This window comes from Hemitrygon akajei, chromosome 5 (assembly GCF_048418815.1).
Source record: "Hemitrygon akajei chromosome 5, sHemAka1.3, whole genome shotgun sequence".
Lineage (NCBI taxonomy): Eukaryota > Metazoa > Chordata > Chondrichthyes > Myliobatiformes > Dasyatidae > Hemitrygon > Hemitrygon akajei.
Window position 1 is genome coordinate 158,881,185 of NC_133128.1, and position 19,132 is coordinate 158,900,316.

Genomic DNA, 19,132 nt, shown 5'->3' on the forward strand with positions numbered 1-19,132 from the left:
TGGCCTCCTGTATATCGGTGAAACCCAGTGTAGATTGGGAGACTGTTTCACCAAGCACCTATGCCAGAAGATGCAGGATAATAGACAATAGACAATAAGTGCAGGAGTAGGCCATTCGGCCCTTTGAGCCTGCACCGCCATTCACTGTGATCATGGATGATCATCCACAATCAGTACCCCGTTCCTGCTTTCTCCCCATATCCTTTGACTCCGCTATCTTTAAGAGCTCTATCTAACTCTTTCTTGAAAGCATCCAGAGAATTGGCCTCCACTACCTTCTGCGGCGGAGCATTCCATAGATCCACAACTCCATGGGTGAAAAAGTTTTTCCTGAACTCCATTCTAAATGGCCTACCCCTTATTCTTAAACTGTGGCCTCTGGTTCTGGACTCCCCCAACATCGGAGACATGTTTCCTGCCTCTAGCATGCCCAAACCCTTAATAATCTTATAGGTTTCAATCAGATCCCCTCTCATCCTTCTAAATTCCAGTGTATACAAGCCCACTCGCTCCAATCTTTCAACATATGACAGTCATGCCATCCCGGGAATTAACCTTGTGAACCTACGCTACACTCCCTCAATAGCAAGAATTTCCTTCCTCAAATTTGGAGACCAAAACTGAACACAGTACTCCAGGTGTGGTCTCACCAGGGCCCTGTACAACTGCAGAAGGACCTCTTTGCTCCTATACTCAACTCCCCTTGTTATGAAGGCCAACATGCCATTACCTTTCTTCACTGCCTGCTGTACTTTCAGTGACTGATGTACAAGAACACCTAGATCTTGTAGTACTTCCCCTTTTCCTAACTTGACACCATTCAGATGGTAATGGTGGGATCTCCCACTGGCTACCCATTTTAATTCCATTTCCTATTCTATTCCCATTCCAATATGTCAGTCCATAGTTTCCTCTACTGTCGCAATGAGGCCACACTCATAATGGAGGAACAACACCTTATAATCCGTCTGGGTAGCCTCCACCTGATTTCTCGAACTTATGGTAATGTCTCCCCACCCCCTCTACTTCACCATTCCCCATCCCCTTTAACCCTCTCTAACCTTATCTCCTTGCCTGCCCATTGCCTCCCTCTGGTGCTCCTCTCCATTTTATTTCTTCCATGGCCTTCTGTTCCCTCCTATTGGACTCCCCCTTCTTCAGCCCTTTCAACAACCAGCTTCCCAGCTCTTTACTTCATCCCTCCCCCTCCTGGTTTCACCTATCACCTTGTGTTTCTCTCTCCTCCCCTGCATCTTTTAAATCTACTCACCTTTTATTCTCCAGTCCCGCTGAAGTGTCTTGGCCCGAAATATCGACTGCACTTTTCCCCATTGATGCTGCCTGGCCTGCTGAGCACAACTTATGGTAGTGTGTGTGGCTTGGGTTTCTGCAGATTTTCTCTTGTTTGATCATTCACTGTAAATGTTTTACCCTGGTTTAACTTCCAAAAATGCTACACTTCACACTTAACCAAATTGAAAGCTATTTATCAATTTTTGACCTACTATCTAGCTTGTCAAGCTCTCCCCTGTAATATTTGATAACCTTCTTTGCTATCTGCAATACCATCTATATTAATATCAGCCGCAAACTTACTGACCATGCCTTGTACGCTCACGTCCTAACTGTTTACATAAGTAATGAACCACAAAGATCCCAGCACTGACTCCTGTGGCACACCACTAGTGACAGGCCTCCAGTCCAAAAGCAACCTCTGCCTCCTACCATACCTTGCCCATATCCTAACACAACCCATGTTACTCCTGGACTTCTGATATCACACTTTTAAAAGCCCTTCATTTGTCAGTCATTCCCTCACCAACAAGCAGTCATACCCAGCTGATCTCGGCAAAATCCTGCCTGATGCCCCCATAAATAGCCCTGCCTCTGTATAGAACCTTAATCTGTAGACCTGTCCTAACTTTCTCTGTAATTATTTCTCTTTCAATATTTTTATTAATATTATATAAATTGCATGGATATAAATACAAAGTTCATAAGGATACAAGTAATACGAATTACATTACATTTAAATCACAGTAAGATGATCACGGTATCCCATATTCCTAATCAATCATGTAGAAAAAAGATCAAATTATGAAATTAAATGAAGCAGAATGATTGTATTTTATTTTAAAAATCTACCCCCACTACCAAATGAGCTGGTTGGTGAAAAAGAGAAAAAAATAATATAATATTATAATAATGCCATATAATATTATATTAATAATGGCTCAGATCCATACTTTAATAACAGTTCAAAGATTATGAAAATAACTCAGAAAGGGTCCCCATAGCATTAGAAAATCATGTCTAGAATCAGAAATTTAAAAATTAATTATTTAATTATTTTAAATATTTGTCCCTTGCATTTTATTTGACTACCTGCACTATATTTTCTCAGTAATTGTAACTCTCTATTCTTCCATTATTTTCCTTTTTACTACCCTGATGTACTAGTGTATGGAATGATCTGTAAGGATGGCATACAAACAAAAGCTATTTGCTCTATTTTAGTGATAAACCAAAGCAAATACCATGGAGCAATTATAAAATTGTGATGATATTTTTAATATCAAGGTTTTTTGTTCAACTGGGAGCCAAATTGGATCAAATGTAACAGACCCACAGTATTTGCTTTGAGCCTGGATGCATCCAGAGATGTTTGGATGACCTCAAGGTTATGGAAAGAAGAGGGAGGTCAGCCAGAACATCATTGGAAGTGTGAGACATGAAAGCAACAAGGCATGGGCCTGAGTTTCAGTCACTTTTAAAATTTGGCAGGAGGTTGGAAATTTGCAGTGTGTGTGGAAATTTGACACAGGTTGTGACCAGTTTTGCTGGATTCAGAATTTTCCCTTGTGAGGAGAAAAAACACAAGGGAAGTGCATTGTAATTAACAACATATTAATGAAATCAAAGAACCACACAACTCTGGGACATGAGCTAGAGATTAGAGTGTACAACCCAATATTTCAGCACTAAGTCTGTTATGAGAAGGAAATATATATATATATATCTGCCTCTGCCAAAGTACACACCTCATAGTCTTATGGTCTTAAAGGAGAGGGATAATAAATCAGCCATGATGGAATAGTGGAACAGACTCAATGGACCAGGTGGCTGAACTCTGTACATACTGTATGTCTTATGGTCTTATTGCCTCATATAGACATGTAAATAAAGTGGCTGACACCAAGAATGGCTTGGACAAGGCCAGCTAATCTGGTCACCCACCCCTTCCTCTGTGGCTTGACAGCTGCTACCCCAGTCACAATCGCTTGTCCTTCAATTGATCCAAAATGGCTTATAAGTTTACTGTTAAGAAAAGCAACAACTCCACCAATGACTCTGCTTTGTACAAGCCACAAGCCAAACCAATAGGTGAACTTGTCATATTAAAAACTCAAACAGTAGCCACATCACGCTGCTGCTCCACTATATTAATGGAAGGGCAAGTTGAATTTAAACAACTCCTTAGATGTTGAAGAATATCTAATGTTGTTTCAGAGAGAAGTAAACAGAAATAAATGCTGAAATAAAAAAAATAAGGTGGATGGACTAAATGATTACTTGGAAGATACATGATTTCTTTAAAAGGTCCAGTGGAAGGACAAATTTCAGTAAGATGATTTCCAAATCAAGCTTGGTGTAAATACAAGTTCTACCAAACTGCTAATGTTTGACATTTACTTGTGGCGTAGGTTCCTGTTGTGGTTACAGAGGCGTGGATGCTGTTATTAAAGAGTTCTTTTTTTGTAAGTTGTCCAAATTAAAACTAACTTCATCAACTGCATCAATTGATGTGCATTAATAATTTTTCAGTAAGTAACCTAGACTTAACTTTTCAGAACATTTGAATGTAATTATTATGCCCTTCTTTTTAGTGATCTAATGGTTCAGCGTGTGCATTTCTTACTTTCACCTTTGCAAACTTTTAAGTTTTTTTGGACTTTAGCTTTTGTAACTTACAAATGAACTTAGAAATACATTCTATTTGGCATTTTGGCACACCATTGCAAAAGTAACCAGATTTCAAAGGCATATCATTGACTGTAAAGCACTCTAAGGTAGAAGAAAGACATCAAATAAACTCAAGGCACGTGTTCTTTGTGGAGAGCCTCTGTTATGATTCCATCTTGAGATATAGTTACTTTAAGGTTTAAAGTTGAACTCACAATTTTAGTGAAGCAGCATGACTGTTAGATCTTCGAAACTGTAAATCTGAGTAAATTATTCTTCATATAATTTGGATTCTTGACCGATTAGTGAGTACAGTCGAAAGTAGACTCATAGAATATTGAACCCAGAAGGATTCAAAACATATAGGGATCAGGCATATTCTTACAGAATGTCACAATAGGCTCTGGGGCATTGACCCGCTTTTTATTTATATTCTTTCATTCTTTTTGTACACAGAGCAAACTTGTTCAGGATAGGGAGTAAAAAGATAGTTAGTTAGGTTATGTTTATTTTGGTTCTGAGTGTTATGCATAAATTTAACAATTTCATTGGTTGGTCCCTTGGCCAACTGGAGTTCAGTTTTATGTGCCCTGATAACAATGCAATCATACATTGATTCAAATTGTTAAAAGAAAACAAAATCTATATTAATTTACCAAAGGCACTTCTATTTTAGTGCTATTTGCCGACGTACCTATAGGATCTACCCAAAGGGCCATGGTATCCTGGGGGATTTCTGCTGCCAACTTTTCCAGTGCTGGATCTTCAATGGAGACATCGTGATGTATAATTGAAGCCAGTAGTTCAGCTGCTGCTATGTTACCATTTAGCACTTTGCTCAGCAACTCTGCTGTATCTTCCTCTGTTGCACACACTCCAACTTTAATCTTTTCTCCTAAAGAGGGGAAAAAAACTGCCACAGTTGGTAATTGGTACAGCGAGGATCTTCAGCTAATTATCTTTCCCTTCTATTTTTAGTTCAACTTGTGCTAATTGATGCTATATATAGGTGGGAACAGCACCAAGGCAAAGAACCTTTCATCAAATCCCTGTAACAGAAGACAAATTAAAAGTTGCATAGGCCATCATTTACTTGGGAGACAGGCACCGAGTCTATAGAAGTGAGGCAAAACGGCATCAACTTTATGGATTCTATACTGATTACAGAGGAGCAGCTGGTTGCTGTCTTGCACTAAATTAGGGTGGATAAATCCCCAGGATCTGACCAGCGCAAGTGGGGCGTGCAAGCATGACTTCAATGCTTAAGAAAAGTTTGGATAGATACATGGATGGTAGGGGTTTGGAAGGCTATGGTTCCAGTGCAGGTCGATTGGAGTAGGCAACTTAAATGGTTCAGCACAGACTGAAGGACCTGTTTCTATGCTGTATTTTTCAAAGATTCTATGACTCTCTGACTATTAATTGAGGGTGGATGGGAGAAATAATGAGTTTATTGACTGGGAATCTAGTTAAATAAAAAGGAACAGTACACTGGAGCTTAACAGCAGACAGGAAGCAAGTTAATGGCTTTTGCTTAATTTAGTAGTTGCAACTGAGCAGCAAGTCAACATGGCAGTGAAGATCTTGGGAGGATGGAGTGTCTCTAATGTGAACTGGTAAACATATGTTCTTTTGGCTGAACACTCTTCTGCCAAAGCTGGAGAAACTTAAAATGCATATTTATGGCACTGACATTTATATCATATGTGTAACATCAGATTTAACAAAAACAAAAAAAAACATATATTGGAAATATAAAACAAGTAGGAACTGATGGAGATACTAGATGAGAGTGCACAGGCTGGGGGGGGGGGTGGTGGCGCAGTTTATGTTCCGATGAAATGTCACTGACTTGAAATGTGAACTTTGTTTCCCTCTCCACAGATGCTGCCTAACCTGCTGAGTATTTTCCGAGTTTTCTACTTTTATTTCAGATCTGATAGTACAAGCAAGACATTGGATTCAAGCACCAAAGAATGACTTGGGCGTGACTAGCAGTGCGACAAAGTATGAACGTTGGGACTTATTTAGATGGATGGAAAAGAACATCTCAACCTTTGCAATGCATGTAAATCCAACTCTGCCAAAATCCATGAAGTGTAATAATTTGCCTGGTTTATGAGGAAAGGTATGTTTTCTGAGGAAAGATTGAGCAAACTAGGTCTTTTCTCTCTGGAGCAAATGTGGACAAGGAGTGACTTGACAGGTATAAGATGATAAGGGGCATCAATAGAGTGGACAGCCAGTGCCTTTTTCCCCAAAGGTTAAAAGTTCAAACCTCATAGTATATTTATTATCAAAGTATGTACTGTATACCATACCTTGAGATTCGTCCTCTTGCAGGCAGCAATAGAACACACATAGTAGAACCCACTAAAAAAAACTCAAAGACCGTCAAGCACCCAATGTCCAAAAAAAAGAACAAATTGAGCAATCAATAAGAAAGTAAAGAAATGCTGCACAGAACATGAGCTGCAGAGTCCCTGAAAGTGAATGCACAGCCATGGAGCCAGTTCACCACAGCAGACAGTCCAAGAACCCATTGGCTACAGGCCACAGCCATGGAGCCAGTTCACCACAGCAGACAGTCCAAGAACCCATTGGCTACAGGCCACAGCCATGGAGCCAGTTCAGTGCTGAGCCAGTCCAAGGACCCATTGGCTGTAAGCCACATCCATGAAGCCAATTCAACACTGGAGCGGATCCAAGAACCCACTGGCTGCAGGCCACAGCCATGGAGCCAGTTCAATACTGGAGCAGGTCCAAGAACTCATTGGCTGCAGGCCACAGCCATGATGCCAGTTCAATACTGGAGTGGGTCCAAAAAACCAATGGCTGCAGGCCACAGCCACAGAGCCAGTTCAACACTGGAGCAGGTAAAGGCTCTTGGAGTAGTGAGCTGAACACCAGTTTGTCCTTCGCGCTCGGCCTTGATCTTTGTAATCTGGCTTGGAGCTAACATCAGCTAAACATTGATTCCTTTTCCATTCTTGGCCCTGGGCCCTGCTACCTCGACTTGGCCCAAAGTTTTAATCTGGCCCCAAGTCCGCTCCAGCAATGGCCACTGCAGTCACGCCTGCATTCTTGAGAGTCCAGTTTGTTGAATCCTTCAGGACACCGCAAAAAAACGAGGTTCTACAGATGGTTCAAATGTGCTACTTCCAAGGGAAATTGGCTGTGGATTGCCATGACCGTAGTCCAGAAAAGAGTAAAATTGGTAGAATAGTTAGTGGTTTGTTTGCTGCCACAAAATGGCGCTGTGTCTCGACAGCACCATCTTGCCATTGTTCCCAGGGTGGAAGTGGCCATTACAGGAGGGCATGTTTCAAGGTGATTGGAGAAACGTATGGGGGGTGGGGGGGATGTCAGAAGTAGGTGAGTCTACACAGAGTGAATGGACTGCATTGCCAGAGCTAGTGGTTGAGGCAGATACAGTACATTAGGGGCATTTAAGAAAATGGATGAAAGAAAAGTGGAAGGCGGGATTAGATTGACCTTAGAAGAGTTCAAAACCAGCATAACATTGTGGGCCGAATGCCCGACACTGGGCTGTATGGTTCTGTGTATTTCTTACATGCCTCTTGTGGGACTTTTCTGTGTGTAAACTGCCTGCTAAACTGACGTCTGTTAAACAGCTGTGCACTTTAAGAACAATAAGCAGTTTAGTGCTTTTGAGTCCACAAAAAGAATAATATGAAAACGTGTTTTCATAACTTTGTTTTCCTAAATCAGATCATCCTTGTTTTGCAACAGAGTTAATAATACATCGAAGTATTGACGAAATTGTGACACATATATTATCCTAAAATTAAAACACAATCCAAAAGCAATATAGCTGTCAAAAGATCTTTTAAATAACTAAAAAAGCATACACAAAGAAAAGCAGATACATATAAAAAGTTCAATGCTTCAGCAATTCTTACCTCACAATTTGCCTATATTCTAATAAAAAGAAAACCACAACAGCAGTCTATTGAAAAAATACTTACCAGCAGTACTTCATAATGAAAATATTGGTGAAAGGCATTAAAGACGGAGACTTCCAGATTGACAGTCTAAAAGAGGTCCAAGGGCCACTCATGACCAAGGATGTTTTAAAATCAATGATAGATCCTTACCACTATGTGTCCAATGTAAGACTCATGCAGATGTATTGTTCTGCAGTTGACAGTGAACCAGCTGTAGGCTAGGCCCAGACAAGATTCACCAACTGTGTCCAATTGAATGGAGAGAAATGGCTCCAAGGAGGCTGATAAGTTTCAAGTAATTTGCAGAATTTTGAATAAATTTTAGGAACATAATTCGGAATAAATCATGACTTTCATAACATTTAATTTCAAATATGAGATCTTTCCCGTCATTTCCTGCTGATTATGTCCAGTTATAAAATGTGGCTTTTACTGATGGATGCATAATGTTTGTCATATGTAGCATCGGTAGTGAGACTACAGCATATCAAGGATTGTACTATATGACCATCTTACAACCTCTTTGTCTTAAAACAAAGTTTAAAGTAGAATTCACAGAAACTTGCCATTTTAAACTTTTGTTCCATATAACACCTGAATTGATACTTTGCATGACTCGTCAGACCCCACTTGGAGTACTGTGCTCATTCTGGTCGCCTCACTACAGGAAGGATGTGGAAACCATAGAAAGAGTGCAGAGGAAAAACATAGAAAACCTACAGCATAATACAGGCCCTTCGGCCCACAATGCTATGCCGAACATGTACTCACTTTAGAAGTTACCTAGGGTTACCCATAGGCCTCTATTTTTCTAATCTCCATGTACCTATCCAAGAGTCTCTTAAAAGACCCTATTGTATCCATCTCCACCACCGTCACTGGCAGCCCATTTCACACACTCATCACTCTCTGCGTAAAAAACATCCCTGACATCTCCTCTGTACCTACTTCCGAGCACCTTTAAACTGGGCCCTCTTGTGTTAGCTGGAAAAAGCCTCTGACTATCCACACGATCAATGCCTCTCATCATTTTATACACCTCTGTCAGGTCACCTCTCATCCTCTGTCGCTCCAAGGAGAAAAGGCCAAGTTCACTCAACCTATTCTCATAAGGCATGCTCCCCAATCCAGGCAACATCCTTGTAAGTCTCCTCTGCACCCTTTCTATAGCTTCCACATTCTTCCTGTAGTGAGGCGACCAGAACTGAACACAATACTTCAAGTGGGGTCTGACCAGGGTCCTATATAACTGTAACTTTACTTCTCGGCTTTTGAACTCAATCCCACGGTTGATGACAGCCAATACACCATATGCCTTCTTAACTACAGTCAACCTGTGCAGCAGCTTTGTGTGTCCTATGGACTCGGACCCCAAGATCCCTCTGATCCTCCACACTGCCAAGAGTCTTAATATTTATACTATATTCTGCCATCATATTTGACCTTCCAAAGTGAACCACCTCACACTTATCTGGGTTGAACTCCATCTAATTAATATGAGGAAATTCATTCTTCAGCTCTGTAAACTTAATAAAGTGTTTATTATAGTCATCAATATGTTCTGTACATACAATGATACACGAAACAATCAATAACAAAGAACATTCATCACCTTGGATAACCATCACCACTGTAAGTCTAGATCCATGAATAAGGACAAGGTCACACATTTCACAACCATCCCTTGTTTGCATAGATAATTATTGGGATTAATCGAAAATGTTACAAGAAAGTTCTGGATCTTATAGTTGCAGTAAAGAAGTGTATCGTGTTGAATAATTTTGGGAAGACATTTTAAGTTAGGATATATTGATCACATTAATTGCTGTAAGTGTTATTTATTCCAAAATTTGTAAGCATTTACATTGGACTACAAGTCAATCTTAAGTAGGTAACTATGCTATAAATTACTGGGGTTGACCAGAAAGCTGATGTGTCTTTAATGAAACAGGCCTTCCAGCCCATCAAGTCTACTGACCACCAGTCACCCATTTACACTGGTCCTACATTAATTCCGTATTTTATTCTCTCTACATTCTTGTCAACTCCCCCAAACTTTTTACACTGACTAACACATGAGGGGCAGTATACAGTGGCCAATTAACCTTCCAATCTGCACATCTTTGGGCAGTGGGAGGAAACTGGAACATACTGAGGAAAGTTGTACAGTCCCAGGGAGAACATCCAAACTCTGTAAAGACAGAACCGTAAGTTAGGATTGAACCCGGATCTCTGTCACTATGAGGTAACAGCTCCTCTAGCTGCCTCTTCTGTTATAAGGCATCCCTCAGTCACCATGAAAGAATATACATCAACAGGGGACGGTGAGATCTTTTTAAAAAGATTTTTAAGGATTCTTCTTTGCAGTTTTAAATGGTAAGAAGTCTAAAACTCTTGATGAATAAGCATTAGGGTCATATTAATCAAACTGTGCACAAACAAATTCATCAAGATAGCACATGCACCATACCTAGATATTGTTATTGAACTGCAAAGTGCTCACAGTAGCAAGATGTTGCTAATTGGTTCGTTGGAAAGGATTTTGAATGAAGTTTTTACTTACCCAAGCTGTTAGTGAATTCATTTGATTCTTCACCAAATATGTGATCTTCCAGTCCTGGAAACTGAATATTGAAATATCAAGTGTTATACTCTGGTTCTATGCACATTGATTTATTAATTTCTACTAGAGAAAAAATATATCAAATATATAAATACTGTTCTTGATATAAACATATTGGGATATATCCTCTACAAGCACCAGTGCCCCACAAGGCTGTGTACTCAGCCCCCTGCTGTACTCACTGTACACCCATGATTGTGTAGCCAAGTTTCCAGCAAACTCAATATATAAGTTTGCTGATGACACCAAAATTGTAGGCCGTATCTTGGGTAATGATGAGTCTGAGTACAGAGAGGAAGTTAAGAACCTGGTGGCATGATGCAACCTATCCCTCAATGTCAGCAAGACGAAGGAATTGGTTGTTGACTTCAGAAGGAGTAGCGGACCGCACAACCCCATCTACATTGGTGGTGCGCAGGTGGAACAGGTCAAAAGCTTTCAGTTCCTCAGGGTGAATATCACAAATGACCTGACTTGGTCTAACCAAGCAGAGTCCACTGCCAAGAAGGCCCACCAGCTCCTTTACTTCCTGAGAAAGCTGAAGAAATTTGGCCTGTCCCCTAAAACCCTCACTAATTTTTATAGATGCACCATAGAAAGCATTCTTCTAGGGTGCATCACAACCTGGTATGGAAGTTGTCCTGTCCAAGACCGGAAGAAGCTGCAGAAGATTGTGAACATAGCCCAGCACATCACACAAACCAATCTTCCATCCTTGGACTCACTTTACACCGCATGCTGTCGGAGCAGTGCTGCCAGGGTAATCAAGGACACGACCCACCCAGCCAACACACTTTTTGTCCCTCTTCCCTCCGGGTGAAGGTTCAGGAGCTCGAAGACTCGTACGGCCAGATTTGGGAACAGCTTCTTTCCAACTGTGATAAGACTGCTGAACGGATCCTGACCTGGATCTGGGCCGTACCTTCCAAATATCCAGACCTGACTTGCACTACCTTACTTTCCCTTTCCTATTTTCTAATTATGATTGATAATTTAAATTTTTATAATATTTACTTCAATTTGTACTTCAGGGAGTGCGAAGCGCAGAATCAAATATCGCTGTGATGATTGTACGCTCTAGTATCAATTGTTTGGTGACAATAAAAAAGTAAACCGTTTTTCATCACATTTTTGACATCATAGTTGAAAGTGTCAAGAACATGCAAAAAGGAGAATATGGTCACCAGCACCATCTTGCTGTCCCTAAGCTTAAACATAGGGGAAGGAGGATGCGTGCCTTCAATGTGGTCAATACTTCCCAATAAGGCTTGCCGAACTGCAAGAGGTGGGTGCTCTTGGGTGAGAGTGGTTCCACGCCACGGACAGGCTTAGGCTGATCAGTCTGGCAGAAAACACAGCTAAGGTCTCTGCTCTGCATTATGCAGAAGGGCCACAAAATAGTTTGTGTCATTCAGCACAACAAAAATGAGTCTGGCAGAGAGAAGTGCCAGAGAACATTTAATTCATGTTTATTTGTTAGCTCTGCTATGGTACTTTCCCTGGTGATCAGATTGATAAATGCAGTTCTTCACTTTCTATTAGTAGATTTGTAAAAGGATAGGACACACAGATTCTGCCACAAAACGTGTATCTGTTGCTGAACAAACATCAGGCATTTTAAAGTTGATCTTGCCTGGAATTCCCCAAGCCTTTTTTCTGATAGTCGTTAATCAACTGGTTGATGACGACCTGTGTAATCTAATGCGCACAGAAGACCTTTATGTAGGATTTTCACATCAAATCCGTGAACAAATGAGTCCAGTTTTTAGGCACTATTCTTGGCTTTCATAACATGTCTCAGAAATATATATATATATATCTCTCAGAATATTTTGCCACTAAATATGACAGAAAATCAGTTCTTGTGCTTGTGAGGAATAACAAATCACAAAATGACCAATTTCATGGGCTGTGTGTTGGACTCAAAGGTCATCAGACATATATTGAATGTCTATATTGAGCTTGGACTCTTTTCAGGCATTCTGAACATCTCACAGAACAGATAATACCTTGACCTGAAATGCTATCTCTGTATTTCTCTCCAGAGATGCTGTCTTAGTATTTCCAGCACATCCTGTTTTATTTTGGATTTCCGGCCTTAGTAATACGGAGAAGGGCATTAAGCCATCTGTGTAGCTGACGAGGATACCAACTCCCATTTAAAAACCTCTTAACGAAACCTGTCTACTATAAGCACCATACAAGTCCCAATGGGACTAATGCATTCTGATTAGCAGCTGTTGTTAGAAACAGGTTCTTATAGACAATAGACAATAGACAGTAGGTGCAGGAGTAGGCCATTCGGCCTTTCTAGCCAGCACCGCCATTCACTGTGATCATGGCTGATCATACACAATCAGTACCCCGTTCCTGACCTCTCCCCATATCCCTTGACCCCGCTATCTATAAGAGCTCTATCTAACTCTCTCTTGAATGCATCTAGAGACTTGGCCTCCACTGCCTTCTGGGGCAGAGCATTCCACATATCCATCACTCTCTGGGTGAAAAAGTATTTCCGCATCTCTGTTCTAAATGGCCTACCCCTTAATCTTAAACTTTGGCCTCTAGTTCTGGACTCACCCATCAGCGGGAACATGCTTCCTGCCTCCATTGTGTCCAATCCCTTAATAATCTTATATGTTTCAATCAGATCCCCTCTCATCCTTCTAAATTCCAGTGTATACAAGCCCAGTCACTCCAATCTTTCAACATATGACAGTCCCGCCATTCCGGGAATTAACCTTGTGAACCTACACTGCACTCCCTCAATAGCAAGAATATCCTTCCTCAAATTTGGAGACCAAAACTGCACACAATACTCCAGGTGGGGTCTCACCAGGGCCCTGTACAGCTGCAGAAGGACCTCTTTACTCCTATACTCAATTCCTCTTGTTATAAAGGTCAGCATGCCATTAGCTTTCTTCACTGCCTGCTGTACCTGCATGCTTGCTTTCATTGACTGATGTACAAGAACACCTAGATCTCGTTATATACATTTTTTCATTTATTTAGAGACACAGCAGGCCCTTTCAGTCCAATGAGCCTGTGCTGCCCGATTACACGCATGTGACCAATTAACCTACAAAGCCATATGTCTTTGGAATGTGGGAGGAGATCAGAGCACCAGGAGGACAACCAGGCAGTCATGAGGAGTGGTGTGGGATCACTCTCACCCAAGAATACACACCTCTTGCAGTTGGGCAAGCATTGTTGGGAGGTGTTGGCCACACACATTGAAGGCATGTGTCCTACTTCCCAGATGATTAAGCTCGGGGACAGCAGGATGGTGCCGGTGATGTCTTGCAGACAGCTCACGAAGCCACCAGATCCTCTAGTAGATATCCTCCTTCTGAACAGCAATCACTGCAGTTTCCAGCCTGCAATTTTATATTTTATGGTGCACGTTTGAGTTGACTAAATGACCTGGTGCTTTTGCAGTCTCCTGGTGAATTCAGCGAACTAGACTCTCGAGAGTGCAGTTACAGCTGGGCAGCCATCACCGGGTGTGGACACTGTGTCGAGGCCTGATACCGGAGAATGAACCCATGGTTGGCTCTCCATTACTCCATGCCAATTAAAGGGTCGAGCAAGATTAAAATCTTCTAGGACAAGAGCGGCAAATGAACGTGTTCAGTGACGTCTGCCTGTGTTTGATCAGTCTTCCTCTCTTCTTGCTGCTGATCTCAGCCGGGAGGTGAGGAGTCTCGGGTCCTGGGCCACGACGTTCAGGAGCAGTTTTTGGCCTGTGGCCATCGGGCACCCGGACAGGCTGATGCACCATCAATAACTCACGCCGAGACTTAGGAAGTGAGATATCGGCTTTTATTGACTGAAGAACAACACTACATCCTGGGGAAAATGAGGGAGAGCAGCAGGCCACAGTCGCCTTTATACAGGGGTCTGTGGGAGGAGCCACAGGGGCAGTCAGCAAGGTCTTGGGAGGAGCCACAGGAGCAGTCAGACAGGTATATCTAGTTCACCACACAGGCATCACTTGCCTGAGCGCTGAACACGCTCCACAGTTGTGGACTCACTTTCAGGGACTCTGCGGTTCACATTCCATGTGATTTTGTTCACTTTGTTTTTACTATTTACACGATTTGACCTCTTTGGATATGGGTGCTTTTAAGTAAATTTTATTGTGTTTCTTCATTTTGTGAGTGCCTGCAAAAAGATGAATCTCAATGTTGTATAGGATATACATACGTTTTTAATAAATTTGAACATTGAACTTTGATTCCACCGCCATTTTCCTGCTGTTGCTCCATCATTCTTTGTTTCATAGTGGCGAAGGTGTGACAATTGTGATGTCTGCTATTAGAGTCTGTGTATATATGCTTTTAAGAATCAGGCTGGGAACAAAGAATTCAGGTCACCCAGCTACCACTGCGTAGACACAAAAAAAACTGATGCTGACCTTAAGTGCAGAAGTATGTTCTTCCTATATGCTAACCCACTCAAGAAAACACACCTCTTGCAGTTGGACAAGCATTGCTGGGAGGTGTTGGCCACACACATTGAAGGCATGTCCCCTACTTCCCCGATGATTAAGCTCGGGGACAGCAGGATCTTCTCAGCTGACCTCACTATCCGCTGCAGGGTCTTGCGATCCGAGATGGTGCAATTTCCAAACCAGGCAGTGATGCAGCTGCTCAGGATGCTCTCAATACAACCCCTGTAGAATGTGATGAGGATGGGGGGGTGGGACACCAAGAAATTTTGTGCTCTTAACGATCTCTACTGAGGAACTGTTGATTTTCAGCAGAGAATAGTCACTTGGTGCCCTCTGAGATGCTGCCTCCGATCCGGACTGACTGAGGTCTCCCAGTCAGGAAGTCTAGGATCCAGTTGCAGAGGGAGGTGTTCAGGCCCAGTAGGCTCAGCTTTCCAATCAGTTTCTGAGGAATGATTGTGTTGAATGCTGAACTGAAGTCTATGAACAGCATTCAAACATACGTGTCTTTTTTGACCAGATGGGTTAGGGCTGGTTGGAGGGTAATGGTAATGGCATCCTCTGTTGAACGGTTGGGACGGTACACGAACTGCAGGGGGTCCAGTGGGGGGGGGGGGGGGGGGAGCAGCAGGGTCTGATGTGCCTCATGACGAGCCTCTTGAAACACTTCATGATAATGGATGTGAGTGCAACGGGATGGTAGTCATTTAGGCAGGACACTGAAGATTTCTTTGGCACGGGGGACGATGGTGACGGCCTTGAAGCACGTTGGAACGATGGCGCTGCTCAGGGAGATGTTGAAGGTGTCAGTGAGAACATCTGCTAGCTGATCTGCACATCCTCTGAGCACTCTACCAGGATTATTGTCCAGTCCAGCAGCCTTCCGTGGGTTGACCCTGCACAGAGTTCTCCTCACATCAGCCACGGTGAGACACAGCACCTGGTCATTGGGAGGAGGGGTGGATTTCCTCACCACCACGTCATTTTCCACCTCAAAATGAGCGTAGAAGTTGTTCAGCGCATCAGGGAGGGAGGCATCACCCGCACAGTAAGGTGATGTTGTCCTGTAGTTGGTGATGTCCTAGATGTCCTTCTACATGCGCCGCGTGTTGACGCTGTCCTGGAAGTGGCTGTGGATTCGCTGGGCATGTGCACGCTTTGCCTCTTTGATGGCCCGGGACAGTTTGGCCCTCGCTGTTGTTAGGGCTGCCTTGTTGCCTGCTCTGAAGGCACAGTCATGGGTCCTCAGCAGCGCAGACACCTCTGCGGTCATCCATGGCTTCTGGTTAACATGTGTAGTGATGGTTTTGGACATAGTAACATCATTGTTACCACAGATGGCGAAGTTTGGGTGATTGTAAGGAAAGAGTTAAAAGGGGTTTCCCCTTGGTATATACTACAATAAAATAGAAGTCTGAAAGAAAAATTGGTGTCAGCTTGGAATGTGGTAATGACCTGCATTCCTTCTTATTGACCAATACCTTGTTTATATTTTGAACGTACATCGTTAAGATTAGATACCAGTGAAGAACTTGTACTAGTGTCTCTAGTTTTGAGTTTCTGTGTATACCTAGGCTGAAGGTTGTGAGAGATAAAAATTGGACTTAAAGGGTATAAAAAGGGGCAATTTCTTCATGCGAGAGGCTAATCTTCTCAGGTGGGCTCACGACAACTGCTGGTGCTATGAGCTGGAGATAGGGACAAAGATGTTGGGAGGGTGAGAGAGGAGAGAAAGCATCTTGAAAGTTTGTTGGATCTGTGGCTCCCTTCTGGCGCTGTGCTAATTAAGTGGATGACAAGCATTATCTTGTTTTCCATACTACTACTTCAGCAATCGTTTTTTTTTGTCTTTCCTTCTCTATTGTATGGCGTAAATGACTCTAATAAGGTGATTTCTCGTGGCCTTCAACACGTGTGTAGTTCCTTCTTTTTGCGAATACCTTGCTCTGCTGAATCAGAAAATAACACTGAATGAATTTTGAAACATTTTCATTACAGCGATGTTAGGTACAGCTGCCTATCATATCCACATGTGACAAACCAAGATTGGGACTGCTGGATCAGGACGTTGTCGCCATTTCCTCTCATTGAGGGTGCAGATCAGGCAAAGTCACTAAATGTCAGTTGTGACCAGGTTCCTCTGAATTGCTCCATCTCTCATCTGACAAACTCTACAAGACTACCATGTCTGGACTTTCGTTAGGGAATTTGATTAAAATGACTTCCCTTAACCTCATATCCTCTCAGAAGCAGAATTCACTGTTGTCGTAACCAGGACCAACTAGGAACAATCAATCCACCCCACCACACTCTATAAAAGAGTACCTTCCTGATGCAGTAGGTGTATCACTATTGTACATCCTGTTGCCTTCATCACAATCATAGAAATGGAAGGTCAGTTCCAATTCTTTCTATCTCATGAGCTTCAGATCCTTTCTAGTGATTGTGATTTGCCAGTATTGCACAGCTTAGCTGCATCCTATGCCCTCAATGCTTTATAATTAAATCAGTAAAATTCAGCAGATAACACAAACATCCACAAACTTTAATTAAAAAAGACAAAGAACAGAAACATGACCCAACAAGTTTTATATTTCTCTTCCAATTCTACTAATGGAACCAGATTTAATGGATGAGGAAAAAAATTTCAAGTACAGCAACATCCTGAAGAATAGCAAGTACTTTGAGTATCCCATTCCTGTCGTCCAAAAGGGCATGAAAAAGGATTGATCCCAAAGTCCTGCAGGTAATCTTTAAAGCTTAGAGGGACCAAGTGAAAGTATTTCAAAACTTTGTGGGACTTAATATCCTGCAGTAATTGAGAAATACACACACACACACACACACACACACACACACACACACACACACACACACACACACACACACACACACACACACACACACACACACACACACACACACACACACTGATAATTAGGTCATCGGTTAATTGGGCAGCCGCTTATTTGGGACAACTCCTAAAGAACAAAAACTAATTGAGAAAATAGGTGGGATTCCCTTCGTTTATTTGGGACACTATGCCACTTAATTGGGGCAGGAGACTCTTGCACTTGCATCGCCTTTAGACACTACACCATGCTAAGAGCAAACATTAGTTGCATGTGCTTGTGTTCAAAAAGCAGCGATTTTTGTCAAGGATAGCTGGTGAGAAATAAGCAGTAAGACGATTCAGAACCATTTTGCTCACTGCAGTTTCAAGCATTCAGGCTTGGAGATGCCAGAAATGGTTGGGAGTGAAAGTGAAACGATTTTCATAAAACCATCTGACAATGGAGCAGAACTAGGCCATCTGGCCCATTGAGTCCTCTCTGCCATTCAATCATGGCTGATCATTTTGTCTATCTCCTCCTCAACCTCAACCCCAGTTCCCGGCCTTCTCCCTGTAACTTTCGATGCCATGTTCAATCAAGAACCTATCTGTCTCTGCCTTAAGTACACCCAACGGCCTGGCCTCCACAGCTGCCTGTGGTAACAAGTTCCACAAATTCATCACTCTTTGGCTGAAGAAATTTCTCCACATCTCTGTTTTGAAAGGGTGCCCCTCTATCCTGAGGCTATGCCCTGTTGTCCTAGACTCTCCCACCATGGGAAACATCTTTTTCACATCTACTCTGTCTAGGCCTTTCAATATTCGAAAGGTTTCAATGAGATGCCCCCTCATCCTGAATTCCAGTGAGTACAGAACCAAAGCCATCAAATTATTCCTCATATGATAACCCTTTCATTCCTGGAATCATCCTTGTGAACCTCCTCTGGCCCTTCTCCAATGCCAGCATATCTTTTCTAAGATGAGGAGCCCAAAACTGTTCACAATACTCAAGGTGAGGCCAAACCAGTGCCTTATAAAGCCTCAGCATCACATCCTTGCTCTTGTATTCTAGACCTCTTAAAAATGAATGCTAACATTGCATTTGCCTTCCTCACCACCAACTACCTGCAAGTTAACATTCAGGGTGTTTCGCACTAGAACTCCCAAGTCCCTCTGCATCTCAAATTCCTGGATTTTCTCCCCATTTACAAAATAGTCTGCACATTTATTTCTACTAACAAAGTGCATAAACAATGCATTTTCCAACACTGTATTTCATTTGCCACTTTCTT

At 42.2% G+C, this 19,132-nt stretch overlaps 1 protein-coding gene across 6 annotated transcripts in view; it reads right to left on the reverse strand.

Moving 5' to 3' along the window:
- LOC140728368 (inositol polyphosphate 1-phosphatase-like) overlaps positions 1 to 19,132 on the reverse strand; it is a 65,965-nt gene that overhangs the window by 25,723 nt on the left and 21,110 nt on the right. For all 6 annotated transcript variants that reach the window (XM_073046983.1, XM_073046987.1, XM_073046984.1 and 3 more), the window contains exons 3-4: positions 10,495 to 10,555; positions 4,658 to 4,858 (exon numbers count right to left, since the gene is read on the reverse strand). In XM_073046983.1, coding sequence (XP_072903084.1) covers positions 4,658 to 4,858; positions 10,495 to 10,555 — 262 coding nt within the window. The remainder of the gene's footprint in view (positions 1 to 4,657; positions 4,859 to 10,494; positions 10,556 to 19,132) is intronic.